A 19,753-nucleotide genomic window follows, 5' to 3' on the forward strand; every position below is an offset into this window, starting at 1 on the left:
CCGGAAACGCTTAGCCTTTCCTCGAAGGCCCATTACAACAGTAATAAGTAGAGGAATTGGAAAAACGACATCATGTACAACACACTTCAAGCCCATGTTGACTTCCTGAGTCTTAAAGAGATACTCTCTAAACATTCGGCAAGACAAAAACTTGATAGGACTTCAGACCTTGCAAAAGTTTAAAGGCTATCTAGAGGTCTCCTGAACTTCTCTTCTGAAAGCTGCCCTTACCAGCAAAATTAACAAAAGAGTTGAGATAGTCTCAAGTGATTCTGACAAATGCAGGTTGCCACACTCGAAAATTCTGGTTAAAGAAAAATATTGTACTGAATTTTCTGGATAATTAGTTTAATTCCCCAGGCTCTTTTGCTAAAATAGATCTAGGCTGTCAGTTTGAAACTCAAATGTTCAATAAGGGACCGATCCTAAATCAAGCTCCAACTCTGTTGTAGATTGCTGTTCAGTCATCCTTTTTTCCTGACCCAGAAAGAAGACAAAATTCTGTTCATTTACATAGTTTATTGTTGTAAACATTAAAATTGTCTTTCTCAAAGAAAGAATTTATCAGAAAAAAAAAATCAGCGTCTCTAACTGTCATACACCATAGAAAAAAAGGCAGTGACTCCGTATCATGTGCCATACTGGAAATATACAAAGAAAAATACTACAGAATATGGCATTATTAAAATTCTTACTCAAACATAAAATAATATATTAACTGACAATTTTAGACATTAAAAAAAAAAAAACAAAAAAAATTCAAAGTGCTCAGTAATTTCCAGGGAGTTATGTATATTATAAGCACTCTGGAAACAGTCAAAAGCTGCTGCATGCAAGTTTTGTTTAGCTTTAGACAACAAAATAATCAAGATATAAACTTTCTTTTATCAACATCAACAGTACATACAACACTTACAAACAAGGAATGTTGGACGGTGTTACAAACACTATGTGTCCCTTTTGTCAGGATTTTCTGATGTGTAATACTTGTGCCCACCTATTTTACAATTGAGAAAATGTTTAAGCTCAGATAACTACCAATCTTTATAAAATCTAACAGACTACATAGTGTCTGAAATACTATTTATATAATATAGACATTACTGAAATAGCAAGTGCCTATAACATCTTCGACCTAGAATCAACATGCTTGTCCCTTTTGTGTGTAGTTCTTTTTTTCTTTTTTCTTTTTTTTTGCAAACACACTTATCTTTTAGAATTTGTAATATGTATTCATAAATAGGCACAAAATAATTTAAAAAGCCAAACTGCATTGGGTAAATTTACAAGCCTTTCCCTTCTTCAACTCATGCCACCCACGCAACATTTAGTTTTACTATATATTACAGCTTTCTTTACAGCAGAAAACTTTGAAGTCTTTTAAAGGGCAATACTTGTGGGTCCCCTTACAATGTGTGAGGTGTGTGTGTGTGTGCATGTGTGTGTGTGTGTATGTGTGTGTGTTACATTTGTCTTAATGGCAACAACCAAACATGGCCAAACATTTCCCATCAGACATTAGGAATGTTTCTTCTGAACAATAAACTGATTTTTAAACTGATAATAAAAAGTTTATACCACTGTATTTGTGTGTAGTCCGTGTTCTAAATCCAGGATGCCCCGGAGCCAAAATGCCCTTTCAAGTTCTGCCTGCAGGTTAAGAAATAGCAACAGTTTTTGTTGTTTTTGTTTTGTTTTGTTTTTTGTTTTTGTTTTTGTTTTTGTTTTCTTTAGGGATCGAGGGGCTGGGGTTTTATGGAGGGGGTGGGGGCCAGCTAGAGCTGAGACAGCTCATGGGGATATCTCTGCCTTGTGACTTGCCCCCTCTGGATAGTTTTAGGTTTCTTTCCAGTTCCTTTGAAGTGCATGGGAGAAGGTCTTAGAAAGGTAAAGTGTCCAGGAAAAGTTTGTCAATTATTGCTGGCGGTGGTACCAAGTCTTCTAGTTTCAGGTAGAAAATGCGCTGTAGCCCCTGTGTGCAAAGAGTACGAAGTTCTGGGAGCTTCCCCAACAGTTTGGACAAATAGTTGGGGCGGTTCAACCCCCCATTATTGAAAGTCACATGGTCTTTGAGACAATTTACAATCTTGTTTTGCAGTTCTTCCACTCTCTTGGGTTCCTTGAGCCCGTGTCTCTCTGCAGAAAACACAATCAGAAACAAAAGAGGAACACACAAAGCAGTTAGCTAGCTGGCAGGACGATGGACGCTCAGGGGCAAGGGAAAATCGTGATAGACCCCTCTGGGCAGTTTCAGAGAAGTGCCCTGCACCTGAGGTACTGACCTGTGACCATAGCCAGGGCAGCAATGCAGGAGAAGGCAGAAATGTCGATGTTCATATTCTGCAAGTTGGAGGAGAATTCAACAATGGAATCAATCCATTCCCCAAAGCCACGAACGCATTGCAACCTGTGCAAGACCACCCCATTGCAAAAGATGAGTTTACCCTCCACTGGGTTGGACCTGCAATTAATACCAAAGAGAGAGAGGGGAGAAAAAGAGAGAGAGAAAAGCTAAACAACTAATTACTTGAAGAGCAATAAATGAGGGATTTAAGAGGCACCTAATTACGGAAGAGTTAATAAAATGTAGACCAGTAGACCTTGAAAGGGTTTAATTTCATAACAATCAAGAACGCCCCCTATCCCACTTCCATTCCATTCACCCAAGGCTTCTGGGCTCATTCCTTCCCCTCTTCTTTTGTCTACTGTCTTTTCCTCCTTCTCTCCCTCTTTCATTTTCCTATTCTGTATTTTTCTCATCCACCCCCCTCCCTTTCATTCCCCTCTGTCTCTTTCTTTCCCTTCTTGACTCCTCTCTTCCTCCTTTCCCAGCCTCCCCGGATTGCCTCCTCCGTTACCTGTACGCTAATCGCAGCACAAACAGTTCTAAGAAAGCAGACTCGAAAAGCAGGTCTTGGTCGGCTTTGGGCAGGTCAGCGAAGCCCGGGATCTTCTCGGCCCAGCCCCTGATGATCTCCATGGAGCCAGTCAGGAGATCATAGAACTGCTGGATATGCTGGGTGTCATCTCCACTCATCTGATAGTCAGGGTTCGCCTGGAACTGGAATTTCATTTTAAAAAGCACTTAATGAGGTTCTCTAAAATATATAACCCGTGAAATTGCTAACCCCGCTTCTAGTAGGGGAGCCAGGTTTTTATAACAATTAAACCTCTCTCTGACCAGTAAGGAAATTAGATGTTCCGGGGCAATTAATTCAATTAGGGATGGTGCTATGAGGTCGCTGCTTTAAATATGTAAATTACCATTTCCATACAGACTAAATACAGTGCCATCCAGCCCTGGGAAACGTTCACTCTTATCTCCACAAAACAATTGACACGTTAGTATTCATGCCAGTCCCAGAGTGGGTCTCGAGCAGAGACGCCCTTTGCAAATCTTAATAAAATTGCAGTGGCTTCTAGGTTTGCCCGACATACTTCCTCCAATTAAAGCCCACACATTTCTCACAGCTGGGGTAAAAAAGGAATCTGACCACTTGATTTCCCACCCCACTGCCATTCCTTCTATCTCTCTCTTTCCTTTCCCCGACCCCCAAGCAGGCATCCCCCACCCTGACAGTGCCACAGGGGACAAGGATTAAAGCGTCTCTGTGGAAAATTGGGGATCAAATCCAAGTGGGGTGGGGGGAGCGTTTTGTACAGCCTGTGGTTTTGGGCATTAGAGGCATGAGTGTGTGAGTATGTGTGTGCGCGGGATGGCAGTAAGAAGGAGGGCTCCCAGAGGTGTGATCACTGTGGCCTGTGCTCTCCTCCTTCCTCTGTCCTCCGGTCTACACTCCCAGCAACATGGTTTGTTTGTGGCTCTGTGTGCTGCGGCTCTGCCCACGGCTGTAAAGCCACAGCCTTGCTGGAGGCTGGGGGCTAGTGATGGGTGTGGGAAGGGGTCCTGCCCGTCTGTCGGTTTGTCCACATGCTACCCCCGCCAGCTTCTTACCCTGGAATAGTCCAGGCTGGTCATAGCCGGGTTGGAGTCGACATGGGCCCTGACGAGGGCACTGATCAGACTCACCGGGGGCGAGGGGGGAGAGGGCTCCTGTGGGCTCTTCGGTTTCGAGGGCAAGCGACCTCTCCGGCCTTTTAAACTGTCCGTGCGAACCACTGCAAAGGAACAAACGGGTTAGCGTCGCTCCCCCTAGCGGGACCCAGCTGCCGCCTCGGCCCCTCCCGGGGGAAGGCCGCAGCCCCGGGGCCGCCGGCCGGGCCGCGCAGGGTCCCACTGCTTGTAAAGCCTTTACTGACGAGAAGCATCAAAAATGTGGGGTGGTTTTATGTCTTCTTCCAAATGGGTCGTTGGGTTGAAGGCGAGAAGGGCCTGGCTGCTTTCTGCAGGGCGGGATGGGCAAGCAGGCAGCTGCTGGGTCGTGGAGGCCAGACTCTGATGGGGGTGGGGGGTGGGGGGACGCGGAGACCTACCCCCCCCCCTCCGCTCTGGGAAGTGGAAAACGGGACTGAGGTGGGCGCAGCACTTTCCCGTGGGCGCAGACCGGGGAGTGGGCTGCTCGTCCCGACCTACCTTCTTTGACCATCCCAACAGCCAGGCACTTCTGAAATCGGCAGTACTGACAGCGATTCCGGCGCCGCTTGTCCACTGGGCAGTTTTTATTTGCTAAACACACGTATTTTGCGTTTTTTTGTACCGTGCGCTGCAAAAGGAGACAATATAGACCGATTTTTTTTTTTTTTTTTTTTTTTGAAAATCCAGCAACCCAGGGGATCCAGGAAGAATTTCTCAACGGCTGGGATCTACACTCCCTCCCCACAAACAAACACATATACACCACTCCTTTTTTATTTTTTTTTTTCCTTTTCTTTTTCTTTCTCTTTCTTTTCGTGTTCCTACCCCAGGGCATTTAACAGGAGAAAATTGATAGCGTTAACATTTGAGCTAACCTCGCCGCTCCTCGCTGTGTTTTATATGCCAAGAGAAGGAGAAGGAGACGCTCAGTAAATACAAATCCGTGGGCATTCATATTATTTACATTCCTTGGAGACCTTCTCTATTTAAAATGATAAGATTATTCAATCAGGATGGCGAAATAAAGAGATCACTTAATTTGACCATAGGGAATTCTGTTCCACTTGGTTAGCTCAGACACGGTTCTCTGTCCTAACCAATTTCAATCTGAACAGAGAAGACAGCTCCTAGCACATGCAAATGACCCTCTTCTAACTCTGGCTCCAGCAACTTCGGGCTGGGGCCTGCCGGGTCTTCTGCGTGCAGAGGATGCGACCCCAGGTCTCCCGGCCTTCTACTTCCCTTTCTCAGGCACCCAGAAGCCTCCGCTACAGTCCGTGAACCTCTGTGGGGCCGCCTTGGCGGACCCGGGAGTTGGGCCAACGAGGTGGGACTGGGTTGCCCGCACCCAGGTGCAGCGCGCACTCGGAGGCTCCCGGCACTAGGGGGCCCCTACCTGCCTCCTCCGCCCGGTCCTCGCTCACCTTGAAGAAACCTTTGCAGCCCTCACAGGTGCGCACGCCATAGTGCTGGCAGGCCGCGTTGTCGCCGCACACGGCGCACAGCCCCTCGTTGGAGGGAGAGCCCCGCGACGGCGGCGAGGGCACCTGCGTGTCCAGCAGCTGCGACGCGTGGCCGATCTGCAGGCCTGGGAAGCCCATGGACGCGGGCTTTCGGATGGGGTTGGGCACAGCGAAGGTCTGCCCGTCCACCACGTGGTGGCTGCCCGCCTGCTCCGGGTTCATGGGGACGTGCAGGGGCCCGTCGAAGCGCATCTGGCAGCTAGACACGGGGGTGCCGGGGGGCGACTGCTTAAATGAGAAGAGGGAGAGGCGGGAGACGGGCGTTTTCCTCTGCTCGATCATGTGCGTGGTGGCCACGTAGTTCTGATGGAAGTTGTGGAGGGAGCCTGGGTCATCCCACATAGGGCTGTGCTGCACTTGAAAGCCCGGGGTGGTGGGCGTCGGGGGCGAGGAGGGCTTGTAGTAAACCGACCCGGAGTGCGGCATCATCTCCTCGGACTGAGGGGGCAGGTGGCTGTGTTGCTGGTAGTTGTGCATCTGAATGTCTTCTACCTTAATGGAGGACTGCTGTCCGGACAGGGGCATTTGGTACAAGCAAGGTGGCTTGACGTCGTAGCCTGTGCTGTAGTTGTCCATAAAGGTACTGAAGCTGGGGAGAGAAGTGGTGGCAGTGATTTCAGTGTTGGTGAGGTCCATGCTAAACTTGACAAACTCTGGAGTTAAGAAATCGGAGCTGTATTCTCCCGAAGAGTGGTAACTGTAGCTCTGAGAAGCGGGGCTGGCTCCTTGAGGCGAGGACCCATACTGCGCCTGAACACAAGGCATGGCTGGAAATGAAACAGGGTAATATACACTCAGCCTGGTCAACTGAACACTTTTCCCGGGGCTCGGGTACACCTGGAGCTACACCGGCAGCTCGTGGCGGTCAGAGAGCACGTAGGGACGCGAAAGGAAGGGCGGAGAGCGCGAATGCTGCGAAGCAAAACAGTGCAGGGCATGGAAAGGCTGGTCCAAGGGAGACCCAGAGCTAGAAAGCTATTGAGGGTCTCCATTCCCGGATATCTCAACCGCCTCCCCCCTCACCCCCTCACCCGGCCAGTCCCGCTCAAATGAGCCTTTCCTCTGAAGCTCGGGTTCAGCAGGCTCATTCTAGAAATGAGGGTGAATTGCACAATGAGAATGTTGTTCCCCAAGATGATGGGCCAGGAAAACCTTAAGTGACAGGGTTTGCTGAGGAAGATCGTATCGCCCTGTTTCTTGATGGTCAGGGAACTCGGAGGAGGGAAAGAAAAAAAACAAAGTTGCACTAACCTTCAGCCGAATTACAGGCGTTTTCGAGGAAATTAAAGGTGGACAGTGTCGTAATTCAGTGAAGGACAAGGTTTCCAAGATTTTTAGAAAAGCAATGGGGAGTCCAGCCTGTTGGATCTCCTCCCTGAAACACAGACACAAGAAGCTTCAGGGTGACTTTCCCGACAGATTCATCTGAGCATCAGTAGAGTCACCAGGCAAGTCCTTCTATACCTTCCTTGGTTGTTTCATTGGAAATTAATGTGTAGCCTTTACCAAACTTAGGAGTTAAGATGAATGTGTAAAAGAGATGGCTGTAAACAACAGGAAATGCCAACCCACTGTACTGTGTAAGTCCTTGCAGAGAGAGGGTTCTGAAGGAGAAAAGGTACTTCATGTACTTATTTAATACTTATGATGTAATAAATTGGGCCCTTTGCTAAGATGCAGGGGGGTAGAGATGGAGGTGGGAGGGTAGTGTCATTTCCATTTTCGTTTAATTCAGACTCAAATAAGAAGAAACTAGAGTTTAATAAAATGCAGCACTGGAAACTTCTATCAAGTGTTTTCTGTAACCCCTGCGGTTACAGAATGCTAGCAAGGCCTGGGCAGCCCTGAAGGCGATCTGAATGGAAGCGTCTGGATTTTGACACAACACTGGGGTTGAGGATACAGGTGAATTGGCATTCACTTTCCCCAGGAAATTTGCCTTTCAACATCTTTAGTGGCCAAGGGGTGGGAGGCAGAGACCCTACTTTTCCAGGAGCATCTTAGGTCAACTGCAGAGGGAGGGAAACACTGCTTATCTGGTGTTGGCACCGAGGTTAGAAGCGTTTCCCAACATAGGAAGCCAAACACCTTCCCTATACAGCCTTCCACAATCTGCCTACTTGCCGGAACAAGGCATTCTTGTGTCCCAGTAATTTTCAGATGTTGCCACTTGGAAGGCATTCTAGAGCACAGTCCTATTACTAATGAAAAAGAAAGCCAAATATATCCATTCCTTCTGTTCTCCTTCCCCCACCCCCATAATCTTGCTTCATGGGGAGGAAGGTTAATCAGAAAAAGTAGAAAGGAAATCGACCCATGATAGCCACAGCACTTAAGAGATATGCCTGTGCTGGATATTAACCTCCTGGTAACTTCGCAGTTTCATAACTGTACTCTTTACTCTCTCTATCTCTCTCTCTGTCTCTCTGTCTCTCTCTCTGACGCACTCACAAACACAAGCACGGCATGTGTCAAAACCAGAAATTTCAAGCAACTTAGTAATAGGACACTGTACCAACAGCAACACCACCCCTTATTCAATAATACCCAGGAAACCCTGGCAATCCGGCCAGCCTCGGAGACGCAGTTCCCAAGCAACAAATAAACTGAAGAACTTTCTCCCTGTCCCTTTGTGGGCAGTGTCCCAGACCCTCGTATATACAGGACCTGGAGTGTCCCTGCCCAATGGTAACAATCAATTCTGCTCTAAGAGCAAACTTTGGGCACATTTCCCCGGGCAAGTCCACAGCTCCCCCAAACTATGCAGGTCTCTCTTCCACGTCCACCAATGAGGAGCCTGGAAGCCTGCTGGGAGCCAACTCCCCCCTAGTGCCAAAGCTGGAGTTCGGGCAAATGACCGCTGTGGCTGCACGCACCTATTCCCCATCCTCCCGCCCCGCTCGCGCTCCGAACCTCCGGCGCCCACTTCCAGAAAACCTGTCCCACACATGTGGAAAGAAGAGACGTGCAAAAGAAGAGAGAAGGATAAGGGAACTCGAGCTGCACGGGCTGCGTCTACTCACTTAGGAGTTCTCCGCGTATTTCTTCATTCATTCAACTCGGCCGAAGTGTAGTTCCCTCTGGGAGTCCGGGTGGCAGGGTCGGGGAGGGGTGGGCGAGAGGGGCGAAGGTAGCCTGGTGGCCGAGAGCGGGGAGGGCGCAGGAGAAGGCGGCCGCCTGGGCAGGCGAGCGGGACCGCGGAGCCTAGCGCGAGCCGCCGGGCGGACTGGCCCTGGCCGCCAATGTGCCTTTGTTTATGTGGCTCGCGCTGCCGCTGCCAACATGCACCTAAAGTCTCCGCGCGTCAGCGCGCGTCAGCGGCCCGCCGCCCAATCGCCGCGCCGCCGCGCTCCCCGGACTCCTGGCCGGCTCTCGCTTTGGTATATTTCCGACCTGACGTCACGAGTAGGGCCGATTTTAAGGTGGGAACCGTTCTGGGTTCACCTTGGTCGCCAGCCTGGGTTTTTTTTTTTTTTTTTTTTTCTTTTCTCTCTCTCTCTCTTTCTTTCTTTCTTTTTTTTTTTTTTTTTTTTCCGAAAGAGGTGTGACCTCTCCACTCAGGTCCGCGCAGCCCGCACTACCGCGACATCTCACCTCACCTCCCCCCCCCCCACCTCCCAAACCCCCAGGCCACCGCTGCAGCCCGGCGGCTCACTTGTGGGGGAGGGTGCAACAAAAGCCCGGGTGGCAGGGAACGCTGGCGAGGGCCAGGTAGCCAGCACCTGGACTAGCAAAGGAGGGGTGTATCTGGCAGTGTCCTAACCTCACGCACTCACAACTGTCACCCCCATTAGCGGAAGCGCGTACAGACGTCCCACGACCCGAGATGGTCAAAGGGCTCAGGCAGTTAGGGTGGGATTTCCCTAGTCCGATGCATATCCTTTTTCTCCTTTTTCCTGTCCATGGCCTCCTCCTTTGGCGTTGGCATTCTCTGTCTCTGTCTCCCCTCCCCTCCTACACACACACACACACACACACACACACACACACACACACACAAAGTCCAAGGTGGAAGGTACTGGGTAGGGCCTGTTCTCTGTGTTCCCTTCTTTCCTTGCAGTGCCCACGTGCAAGGGAGGATGTGGTGCGTGGAAAGGGGAAGAGAGGGGAGCAGGTAGACAGCATCCCAGCCCTTCAGGGATCTCCAAAGTCAGAATGAGGCGATGCCCACTTTCCTTTCGCAGACAATGCAGCCGAGCAGCGGGCAACAGGTGCGCCTGCGGCGGAAAGGGGCTCTAACTTCACCTTTCGCCAACTCTAATACTTTCGACACTCCTGGGTGCCCACCAACTTGTACCCCAGTACGAGTTGTAGAGACACAAATCAGCCCTCCTCTGAAGCACAAGGGCTCTCAAAACCTCAATCTGAGAGCCAAAAGGGAAAGGCAAAACATTGGGAGAGGGAGGGGTATCTCCGCGAGCGTAAAGTTGTGCGTCTAGCCCTCCCAGGAGAGGGACACGGAGCACTGTGGCAGCTCGCCGCACCCCCGCGGCTGCCCGAGTCCCCGCCGACTCCACTTTGCAAGTCAATCCGCCCGCCAGGCTGAGGGCGCAAGGCGCTTTCTAGCAAAGGAAACGCCACCTCTCTCGGGATCGAGCCCCCTTCCCTGTTCCTCGGGCCCGAGCAGGGCGGGCCTCTGCGGGCTTCTCCCAAGGGGCCGGACGAGGGTGGGCGAGGCTGGGACGTGGGGAGGGAGGCTTCCGAGGTATCCCCCTCTCTGCCCGCGAAGAGTTCCAACCGTCCCTACCCCCTTGGCCGGGCTCGCTTCCAGGCTGCGGGAGCCCCCTGGCAACTTTCCCTCGACCCCCATCCTGGCTTTCCCTGGATGGGCAAAAAGCGCCTCGGAACCAGGCGCGTTCCGGAGCCTCTCAGCTCTAATCTGCACCCTAGACTTTGCCGGCTCCCCAGCGGCTGGAGAGGCGTAGCCATCAGGTGTCCTGCGGCTGCCCCGGGAAGCCTCGGGCTCCTCTGCGCCGCAGCCTCGGCAAAACCTGCGTGGCCACCTTAAGTTTCCCCCAGATGTTTCGACTGCCGCTGCCGCCGCCGCCGCCGCCGCCGCCGCGGCTCAGCGGTGCCCCAGCGGGCCGGAGCACAAATAAAACCAGGAAGTGTGTGTGAGTGAGTGAGTGTGTGTGTGTGTGTGTGTGTGTGTGTGTGCGCGCGCGCGCGCGCGTGTGTGTGTGTGTGTGTATGTGGGGGGGTGCTGTTGTGGTGAGTGAGGATGTGTGAGTAGGGGGAAGAGGGGAGGAGGGCGAAGAATAGCCTATTAGCATGAGCTCGGTAGCGTCAGCGCCCCGTGGGCAGGAGCGATTCCACGCGAACGAAAGGGAAAAAGTGAGAGTTTGGAGAGCCGGGGAGAAGGAAAGGGGTGGGGGTGGCGGTGACGCAGGGGCGCAGGCATTGACGCACCCGCGGGGCTGGGCCCAAAATAGCAGCGGCTCTAGCTCGGTGGCGCCCTCCCGGGTTCCCTTCCCCTTCCGCGAGGGAGCAGGGCGCTGCCAGGAGGAGCTTTTCCTTGATCCCAGCGGTGGGCCAGGCTCCCGGCAGCTATTTTCAGGCAGTCGGAAACTCAAACGCGGCCACGCCGGGGTGGCGGTTATTATTTTTTAATATATTCCTAGGAAAGCGGGGGCCAGAACTTTAAGGTTGTAACCAGCACCCTCCATACACAAACACGCACATCTGAGTAGGTACATTCCCTCCACAAGATCCTCCTCCCTTATGGCCATTTTTAAAAACACTAGGCTTTAGCCTGGGTTGAGCCTGCGGACAACTTGAGAATTCTCTCCCAGAGAGTGGAAAAGTGTTCTGCAGTTCTTAAAGTGAGCTCTGAGGTAGACACACATTGCAGTGTGATGCGTTATTCTACAGCAGCAACCTGTCGAGTCTGGCTTAACAGAGCCCTTGCCCAAGTCTTAATGCACCCAAGATCAAGAGGCAGTTTTCCACAGCAGCTAATTATAATTATTAGTAACTGGAGGTGGAAGGATTCAATATCACATTGAAAAAGAGACAAAAGGTGGACATTTGCCCTTGCATCCTACAACTTGTTTAAGAGTTCTCCCTCTTCTTCAAATTCCTATTTTAGTTCCTGGCAAGCGTTACTTCTTAGGAAGGCACCCTGGATGCAAGACTGATAAACTCATTTGAACCAATTACTGGATAAGCTACTTCTTGGGCTAGCATTTCTGGTAGGGCTTCGGATATGCTCGGGGTGGAAAAGATGTAACACAAACATCAGAAAGAGTAAAAAAGGACCAAGCTCAAAGCTCCTGACTCCTGTGTCCCCACCAGATTTTGACGGAACGAGTCTCAGTAGAACCGCCAACGTCTGTAATTGACTGATCCTGTCAGTAGGGGGCCTGACTCCACAAGGATCAGGAAGATTTCACTCACTCACTCACTCACTCACTCACTCACTCACTCACTCACTCACCAGCTAGCTATTTACTACTTAGGCCAAACCCTAGGAGAGAAAGCTGCAGGCCCAAATATTCGGTACTGTGCTGGAATTTATAAATAGCTACAAATCTTTTATTCTTGTCTGTTTTTCTTAAAAGGGGAAAACAGTTGGACACATGGAATTAGGTTCACAGTAGATATTCTTTTTTTCCTCCTGCCCATGTTTAACTAACTGTTAAGTCACGGGGGGGGCGGGGGGATCAAAATAGTAATACAATCTCTCATTTTATCACCAAGTAGCGCAAATTGGCATATAGTTTGGAAAAATGAAAGCATGTTTTAAAATCCTATGATTACATGTTTAAATAAATTATAGTTTAGAAGAGGATTCCTGTGGGTGTATTTGCTAGTACATAAGAGAATGCTTTTGTGCACAGAGGTTTAATTACACATATAATGGAATCAAAATGTAGAATTGAACAACCTTTTAGAAAATGTTAAAATGATGCTTTAGGCTAAAAGAAACTGAAATTTTGCACTTATATATGACTGCAACTCTTCATAATTTTTTAACATAGATTCCTGAATATAAACTAATAACTCAACTAAAATGACAATACTAGTTTTTTTTGTTTTTTTTTTTTCAGGGCCAGGATTCTGATACAACTTTAAATTACTGGGATGTATAAATGTGTAAAATTAGCCCCACTGAAGGTCTGTTTTCTTTAATGAGTTAAATAGGAGTGAAAATTGGTCTTATACATAAGTAGCTCCTTCTTTTGGAAACAACTAAATGACAAAATTGCCAATTCTATCAATCTATACAGTTAAATGATGTCAGAAAATCATTTAGGGAAGTCATGTTACTATATTATCTTTTAGGATATTAACCAATATTAAGCAGAATATATTGACACATGTATAGAAAGATATTTTTATAAAAAATAATATAAATAATACATACATCTAAACCAAAGTATTTTATTTTATGCATGGCTAGACAGATTATACTTAATAAAATTGAGCTTTTCGTATAATTTAGAAAGCAAACATAGATGTAATCCCATAGGATTTTCCATCTTAATGCATGGGAAAGGGGTCCTTAGGGAATCTTTTCACTATTCTCCCAAAATGAACTCAGAGTAGCCCTTACAATTCAGATATAGTGAAGAGACATCACTGTTATACTGTAGGAGTAGAGGTATGTTTAAGATATTTCATAATAAAATTACTTAATGGAAACGATCTTAGACATTAAAATGAGATATATATTTTAAGTTATATTTTGACAAATTTATATTCATGGCATTTGTTGCCATTCAGCAAGACATTTTACATTAGTGATAGAAGAGAGAAATTTTCACTTTGGAAAACAAACTCAGTTATGGAACTACAAAATAATTTTTTAATATTGAAGGGTTTTTTTTGCTTTTTTCCTTTTGCCTTTTCATTTGCATTAATAGGATATTAATCGGCCAATCATTTATTCTCTTCCTATAGGATGCTTACACAAGAAGTCAATTGCTTACCTGATATTCACATTTTGGGTAGTTATGGCGTTTTACTCAGTTTTATTCAGCCCAATTTTTTTTTTTTTTTTTTTTTACCAACATCACTCACTGAATGCAAAATTATTTCTTACTTCAATACAGAACTCCATTCTAGAAATGTGTAAAGATGTGCAGGAGAAAACAGCACTCTTTTTTTTCTAGAAGCATCTACTTGCAAATTAAAATTATAAAACTGAACATATGGTAAAGCCTCATGCCACTCAAAAAGTATTTTGCATAATAAAAATTCCTCATCTTTTCTCTAATGCTTGACTCTCAGTAACCATCTCCTAAACAATTGCTTGTAAACTAATCACTCAGTATTTTCTTTCTGTATGTGTGGTAAAGTACACAGAACATTAAATTTACTATCTTAGCCGTTTTCAAGTGAACTGTTCAGTGATGGTAAATACATTCACATTGCTGTGTACGCATCACCACTATCCCTCTCTACAATGCTTCATCTTATAAAGACGAAACTGTATACCCATGAAATAGTAACTAGCCCTTCACCCGTACTCCCAGCCTATGGAAACCACCAGTATTTTCCATGGAAGAATTCTTTTTGGTTAAGCAAGGAAGGGTAACTTTGGTTTTGTATTTCATTGCTGATTTCAGTAAACATGGATGGGAGGGTCAGTCATTAAATTGTACCAAGTCCTGGAAGACATCTTAAAGATTCTACAAATAAGTAGCTACATGCTAAGAAAATATCAAGGGCACTTGAAATTCTAAAAGTAGCTAATAACATTAGTAACTATCACAGTATTATATAGCATACTAAGTAGATAAAATACATACACTTTGTGACAGTTTCTGTGCTTATATCACAGCTGGCTAGTTTTGGTCTACCTTTAATGACAAAATAACCACTTTTGATTCTTTTCTTTTTCCTCAGACTAACTGGTGGATAGGAACCTCTTGATTTAATAAAAAATGAACATCCTGCACTGATATATTACGACAAAGACATATATGCCCTTTTCCTCATCATAATTCTGCAATTATCAAGCCTACAATTTTAACACTACAAAAGTAACTTATAGCAAGGACCCTTATAGTGATAAGTAATAAATCTAATTACCATATCCTTTGAATAGATGTAATATAAATTTCATTGCTCACTTAAAAGTTCTAAAGTTAACAGCATAAACTTGAAGTTGAGTAATTAAGTAATCCTTATATAGACACTTATTAAAGTATTTATACATATTATCTTAAATCTACATCTATCATTTTGCCAATTAAAATTAGGACTTTAATTGCAATTAAGTAATTTAATTGCCAATTGAACAGCAAAATTGCTAAGTGACTAATTTTAATGCCTATTTTAATTACCAATCATGACTGGGGAGGGAGCTAATCAAGTTACATCAAGCAGTACCAGAGTAATGATGTGAAGAAAAAAAAAAAAAAAAAGTAGAACAAACATTCAAGGCTACATGCTTTAAAAAAAGAAACATAAATTAAATAAATGCAAACACAATCTTATAAATGTATAAAAATACTGTATTTCAATATCTGAATACAGAACATGAAAGAGAACAAGATTAATTAAAGAAGCCCCTGTCAATCTTCAGTCAAAGTAAGGAAAACCAAGTCAAATTTTTATGTGGTATTTACATGGCACTCACACTAACCCAGATAAAAACAAAGCTGCATATAGCTGAGAATAAAAGACTGTTTCCTGCCTGGCTGGTTAAATATTTACAGATTGACAGTTTTTAAAGAATTCTTTTAAAATGAAATGCTATAAAAGAGGGAAACAAGTTTCCAATGCAGCGATGTAGATTTTAAATTTGAAAAGCAAACAGGGCCAGTGCAGTGGGACCAGCATACTCTTTCCTCATGGCTCTCCTCCCCACCCCCACTCACTTGAATGCAGAGTTCTATTAGAGGCCTAATGCCCATCCATAACTTGTCCCATGTTCCTATGAGAAACACATACATCTGCCCTATCTGCCCTATTTTAAAGTACATTTGTGAGTAAAAAATAAGAAGGCAGCTAGGATTACATCACAATTAAAATTAAAGCATGGGGAATATACCCTCTCCTAAGGGTATCTCTTCATTTTCAATTAAAATAAACATGCCAGCTCAAGAAAAAGCTGTAAACCAGCAGGCAACCAGAAACAGTGGTGAAAATCTTCTTGGCCAATACAAACACATTTTCAAAAGTTTTCTTTTCCAAACGAATTCTCAGATTAGCAATATGGAAGGGCAATATTGAACGAGGGAGGTGAAGTTGAGAGCTCAAAAAATAGAAAGTGATTCCCTGGTAGACAATAACAATGCTAGGACTTCCCAGCCACAGGGACCGCCTTGGCTGCCAGCCACCTCATTTAGAGTAACAATGGACATCCATCAAATCTTCATTTAAAATAAAAGTCATGAGGCAAGGTCCACATCTTGTTTTTACTACTGGATGTGTCTACCAAAAATATACATCGTTTAGGTCTACAAAAGGGCCCCAAATCATTCATGAACTATCTGTAATGTTGTAACTTGAGAAAAAGCAAATCGTGCTGCTTAGGATTTTATTTACTAATGGACTTGAATTCTGAAATGAAGCACAGCAGGCCTGGCTTTTGAAGGAGGAGCACGTTAATAATCATGGAGCCTAACAAAAGGCTGCATATCTGCTCATGACAATAACAGCTTTATAAGGCCAGTTCTGTGTGACTGATTAAAGGACACACTCACTGCCTATTCACAAGTCACGGAGATGGAGTCATTATTGACAAGCTCACTTCTGATCAGGGTTAAGACTCATTGAGTGCTGGTGCTGCAGAGAGAAAACCTTAGCCATTAAAAGATTACCAAAAACAGCCCCCAGAAATGGTCGCCATAACTCAGATATAGATCTTAATGTGTTCTGTAGAAGATTTTTCTGCTATATAAATACACAAAAGGTCTTAGATTATTTGGTATTGCCAAGATGATCGCACTAACCCAAGCACCAGGTAACACGTCATCACCTACAACAAAAGGAGAAAAAAAAAAAAAAAAAAGGAAAAGACTGTCTTGTAATTTCAAAATGATACTGAAAGGACATGATGTATAGACAAACTTTCAGAATGTTAACTTTCAGACCCGGACATGACTGAAAATATATACTTGTTCAGATTGTTTAGGTCTGTCTTGTGTATTTTGTTAGTCTGTGAGGTCACATGAATTCACGTGGTGGACATATTGTTGGAAGGGAAAACTTCCAAAGGATAGTATGACCATAGATTTCAGATATCCCTTAATGGGTAAAGGTTAAAAAAAAAAAAAAAATGTTTTCATAAGTTGTTTACTTTTTTGTTTTAGCCTTCTTTCTTGTTTTCCATGTTGCCTCCCTGCATTAGTGGAAGAAAAAGGAGGGATACACTAAGAGACAACCATGTTTATAACCTGAAATTAGAGGCAATCAACCATTTTATTAGTCACCAGGATACTTAAAATAAGACCTGTGAAATATTACAGAAATATTCCACTAGGATCTAAACAGTGACCTCAGTATGCTGTGACTGACATGGTGGGGGGAAAAAAAACAAACGACCAGCATCGCCACATAGATGATCCAAGTTAAAGTACACACATAGTGTGTATGTGGGAGGTTGGGGGGGGGGGGGGGTGTTTGTGTATAGAAATTGTTTGGCCGGGGAGTTCTTCCTTATATTTCTTTTATTTCATATTTCTGAGGACTGTTTTCTGTAAGTTATTTCCCAAACTTTAAGAATAACTGAAGTTTATTAAAAAAAAAAAAAAAAAAAACAACAGAATTTCAAATAGTTAATAGGCTTAGGAGTTATATTGAAACAACTCAGAGAACACATATTTTTCGTAGGAGTTCTTTAATTTTCTGGATTCCAAAAAGTATGGTGTTCCTAAACATTACAAACTCTTAAGTAACTAGCTCTGGAAATTCATATTTTCCATTTCTCCATACTCTCATCAATTAGTATTTGGTTGGCTGACTGGAAATTTCTGAGACAACGGTTTTGCCAAACTTTATAAACTTTGTTTTATTCGGGAGTGGGGGCGGGGGGGGGAGGAGAAACCAGCTTTTACAGTCAGAATGATTTGACAGGGCCCCTCAAGCCACAAATAGATGCTACAGAATTTGAAACGCAGCTCTGTAGCTCAATTTATACCACAGAAAACTGTGAGATGCTATCTCCCTGTTGTTATAACGTATCAGGTCAAGGGATATAAATTGCACCAGGTAATTCATTTTGCCGTTCGGAGAGTCATTAAGATCCTCCCAGAATATATGTGATTGATATCCCTGGAGGTGAAAGGCTAAAGGAACCATATGGCAACATGTTGCATTCCGTATGCTATCTGCCCATCCGTGCTTAAGCTGCCATTAGCAACATCTGTACCTTACGGAAATCCAGCTGCGCCGACGACGGCTGACGGAATTGTACTTGGGGGGGAAATCTAGCTTAGCGCCATTAACTTGAGACTTAGAGTCTATCTACCAGGACGGATGGAAGCTTTCACAATTACACGAGACGACACAAATGCTTTATTAAAGTTTAATTTTGAACTCCCAATTAGCGAAACTGCATTACAAATCGATTGCAATTTCCTAGAAGGCACGGCAAGTTCTCTGCCGGCCTGCCACGTGCGAGAGGCTCCAGAGCAAGCTTTCCCAGCTCGCGGCAGCGGAGAGAGGACGGTTCAGAGCCGGTCTCCGCGTCCCAGGAAGTCCCTAAAATCCCCGCCAGCCCCTCCTTCCGCAGGGTGGGGGCGTACCCGGCCAGAACCGGCGGGGAGGGGCGGGGGGAGTCCTCTATTATCTTGGTCTCTCGGGAGGAGCCTCATCTAGTCAGTCACGCAGAAGTTTCTCTTTCGCTCTTGGCGTGACACCCCAGATCGGCTTCGGGCGCGCGGGCCAGCGGGGCGGAGGAGCCGGGAGGCCGGAGTCCCGGCAGGGCTGCCCGGCGCTCGCACCCACCCCGCTCCCCTCCCCCCAACCCAAACAAAGCCCCGCTCCAGGTCCAGGATACGTTACCTGCCCGGCGCTCCCGGCCCCTCGGTCACCGCATCCCCCGCAGGCGCGCCTTGTGCGGGTCCCGCTCCCCGGGACGCACAAAGTGGCCGCCCCCGGCCGGCTAAATCCCCCTCTCTCGTCATGTTGGGGGTGGGGGGGAAGAGGGGGAGACGGGGGAAGTGGAAGCGGGGAGGCTGGGCCCAGGGGAACTTACTGGTAAAAAGAAAAGAAAAGAAAAGAAAAGAAAAGAAAAGAAAAGAAAAGAAAAAGGAAAAAAAAAAAAAAGGTAGAAGCTGCTAGTGAGGGGGGTGTGGGGGGCCCGGGGCCCGGCCAGGGGCAGAAGAGGCCGGTTACCTTTCGGGGAAGTCGAGGGCGGGAGTGGGGGGGGTCAGGGAGCGGCCGCCCGCCCCCCTCCCCCGACCCCCAGCGGCGGCGGCAGCTGCACACACAGAAGCCCATTGTCACCGGCGCCGGGCGCGCAGCCCCGCGGACTCGGCCCCGCGGCTAAGCGCGTCAGCGGCCCCGTCAGCCGGGCCGGGCTCCGTGACGCGCGCGCAGCCAGCTCTATAAATAACCCGCCGCCGGGCGGCTCGGGCGGCTTTCCAGTGACGCTGGGGCAAGGCGCGGGAGGAGGAGGGCGAGAGGAAACAATAAAGCCGCCCGCCCGCCTCCCCGGCCTCCCTCCGCCCTCCCCCGGCCGCCCTGGGCCCTTCCCGCCGCGCTCGGCTTTCCCCGCCCCGGCCCGCCCCGTTCGGAGCGCCGCTCGCGGGTGGGAAGGGCCGAGCCGAGCCCAACCCACGAGTTTAGCGAAGGGGTCGCTGTGTTACTTACTCGCAGCTCGAGTTCTGCCTCGGGAGGTTTTCTCCACTCTCCGACACCCGTCCTAGTACAGGTAGGGTGTGTTGGTGGTGGCAGATCCTCAGTTCAAAACCAAACAAAAACCTTCCAGCTTCCGTGTCCTGATGTAGCGTATTTCAAAGTATGTGCGTGCGTTCGCATCTCCTAGAGTTCCGCCCACGCCCCTCTCTATATCTGGATCAAATCCTTCCTTCCTTCAGACTCCACCAGGATTGTTTATCTAGGTGGGTTTTTGTGGACCCAGGGCCATGTTACTGTTTGCATTTGGGAAGTTGGACGAAGGGTGCCCAGTAGAAGCAGCGTGGTCCTGGCTTTCAGGACTCATGCTCTCAGGCTCAGCATTTTTGCATACCTTTTTGGCTTTGAACGTAGCGCAGGCCATTTGAATTTTCCAAAAGCC

The 19,753-nt window shown here is 46.9% G+C and overlaps 1 protein-coding gene across 8 annotated transcripts; it reads right to left on the bottom strand.

Annotated features, from left to right (window-relative positions):
• Window positions 1-504: 504 nt before the first annotated feature.
• Window positions 505-19,345, bottom strand: NR4A2 (nuclear receptor subfamily 4 group A member 2). Of its 8 annotated transcripts, XM_045479880.1 has the most exons (9): window positions 8,583-10,665; window positions 6,811-6,934; window positions 5,461-6,326; window positions 4,535-4,664; window positions 3,956-4,119; window positions 2,859-3,061; window positions 2,445-2,461; window positions 2,283-2,340; window positions 505-2,136 (listed from the first exon to the last, which is right to left on the bottom strand). In XM_045479880.1, the coding sequence occupies exons 3-9, from the start codon at window positions 6,322-6,324 to the stop codon at window positions 2,049-2,051; spliced, it is 1,524 nt and encodes a 507-aa protein (XP_045335836.1). In that variant the 5' UTR covers window positions 6,325-6,326; window positions 6,811-6,934; window positions 8,583-10,665; the 3' UTR covers window positions 505-2,048. The 8 variants fall into 8 exon arrangements, 7 of the variants coding, with proteins under 7 accessions (XP_045335836.1, XP_045335832.1, XP_045335831.1 ...); XM_045479876.1 differs by lacking the exon at window positions 8,583-10,665 and adding an exon at window positions 19,327-19,345 and having other exon boundaries at window positions 2,283-2,461; XM_045479875.1 differs by lacking the exon at window positions 8,583-10,665 and adding an exon at window positions 18,517-19,076 and having other exon boundaries at window positions 2,283-2,461.
• Window positions 19,346-19,753: the final 408 nt, after the last annotated feature.

This window comes from Leopardus geoffroyi, chromosome C1 (genome assembly GCF_018350155.1).
Source record: "Leopardus geoffroyi isolate Oge1 chromosome C1, O.geoffroyi_Oge1_pat1.0, whole genome shotgun sequence".
Taxonomy (NCBI): Eukaryota; Metazoa; Chordata; class Mammalia; order Carnivora; family Felidae; genus Leopardus; species Leopardus geoffroyi.

Excerpts from the sequence above, each read along its gene's own strand:
- NR4A2 (XM_045479876.1), bottom strand. The coding sequence starts at position 6,324 with ATGCCTTGTGTTCAGGCGCAGTATGGGTCCTCGCCTCAAGGAGCCAGC. Across the intron at positions 4,665-5,460 it reads GCTGCAAAGGTTTCTTCAAG|CGCACGGTACAAAAAAACGC; the intron begins GTGAGCGAGGAC and ends CTCCTTTTGCAG. Across the intron at positions 2,137-2,282 it reads TGCCCTGGCTATGGTCACAG|AGAGACACGGGCTCAAGGAA; the intron begins GTCAGTACCTCA and ends TGTTTTCTGCAG.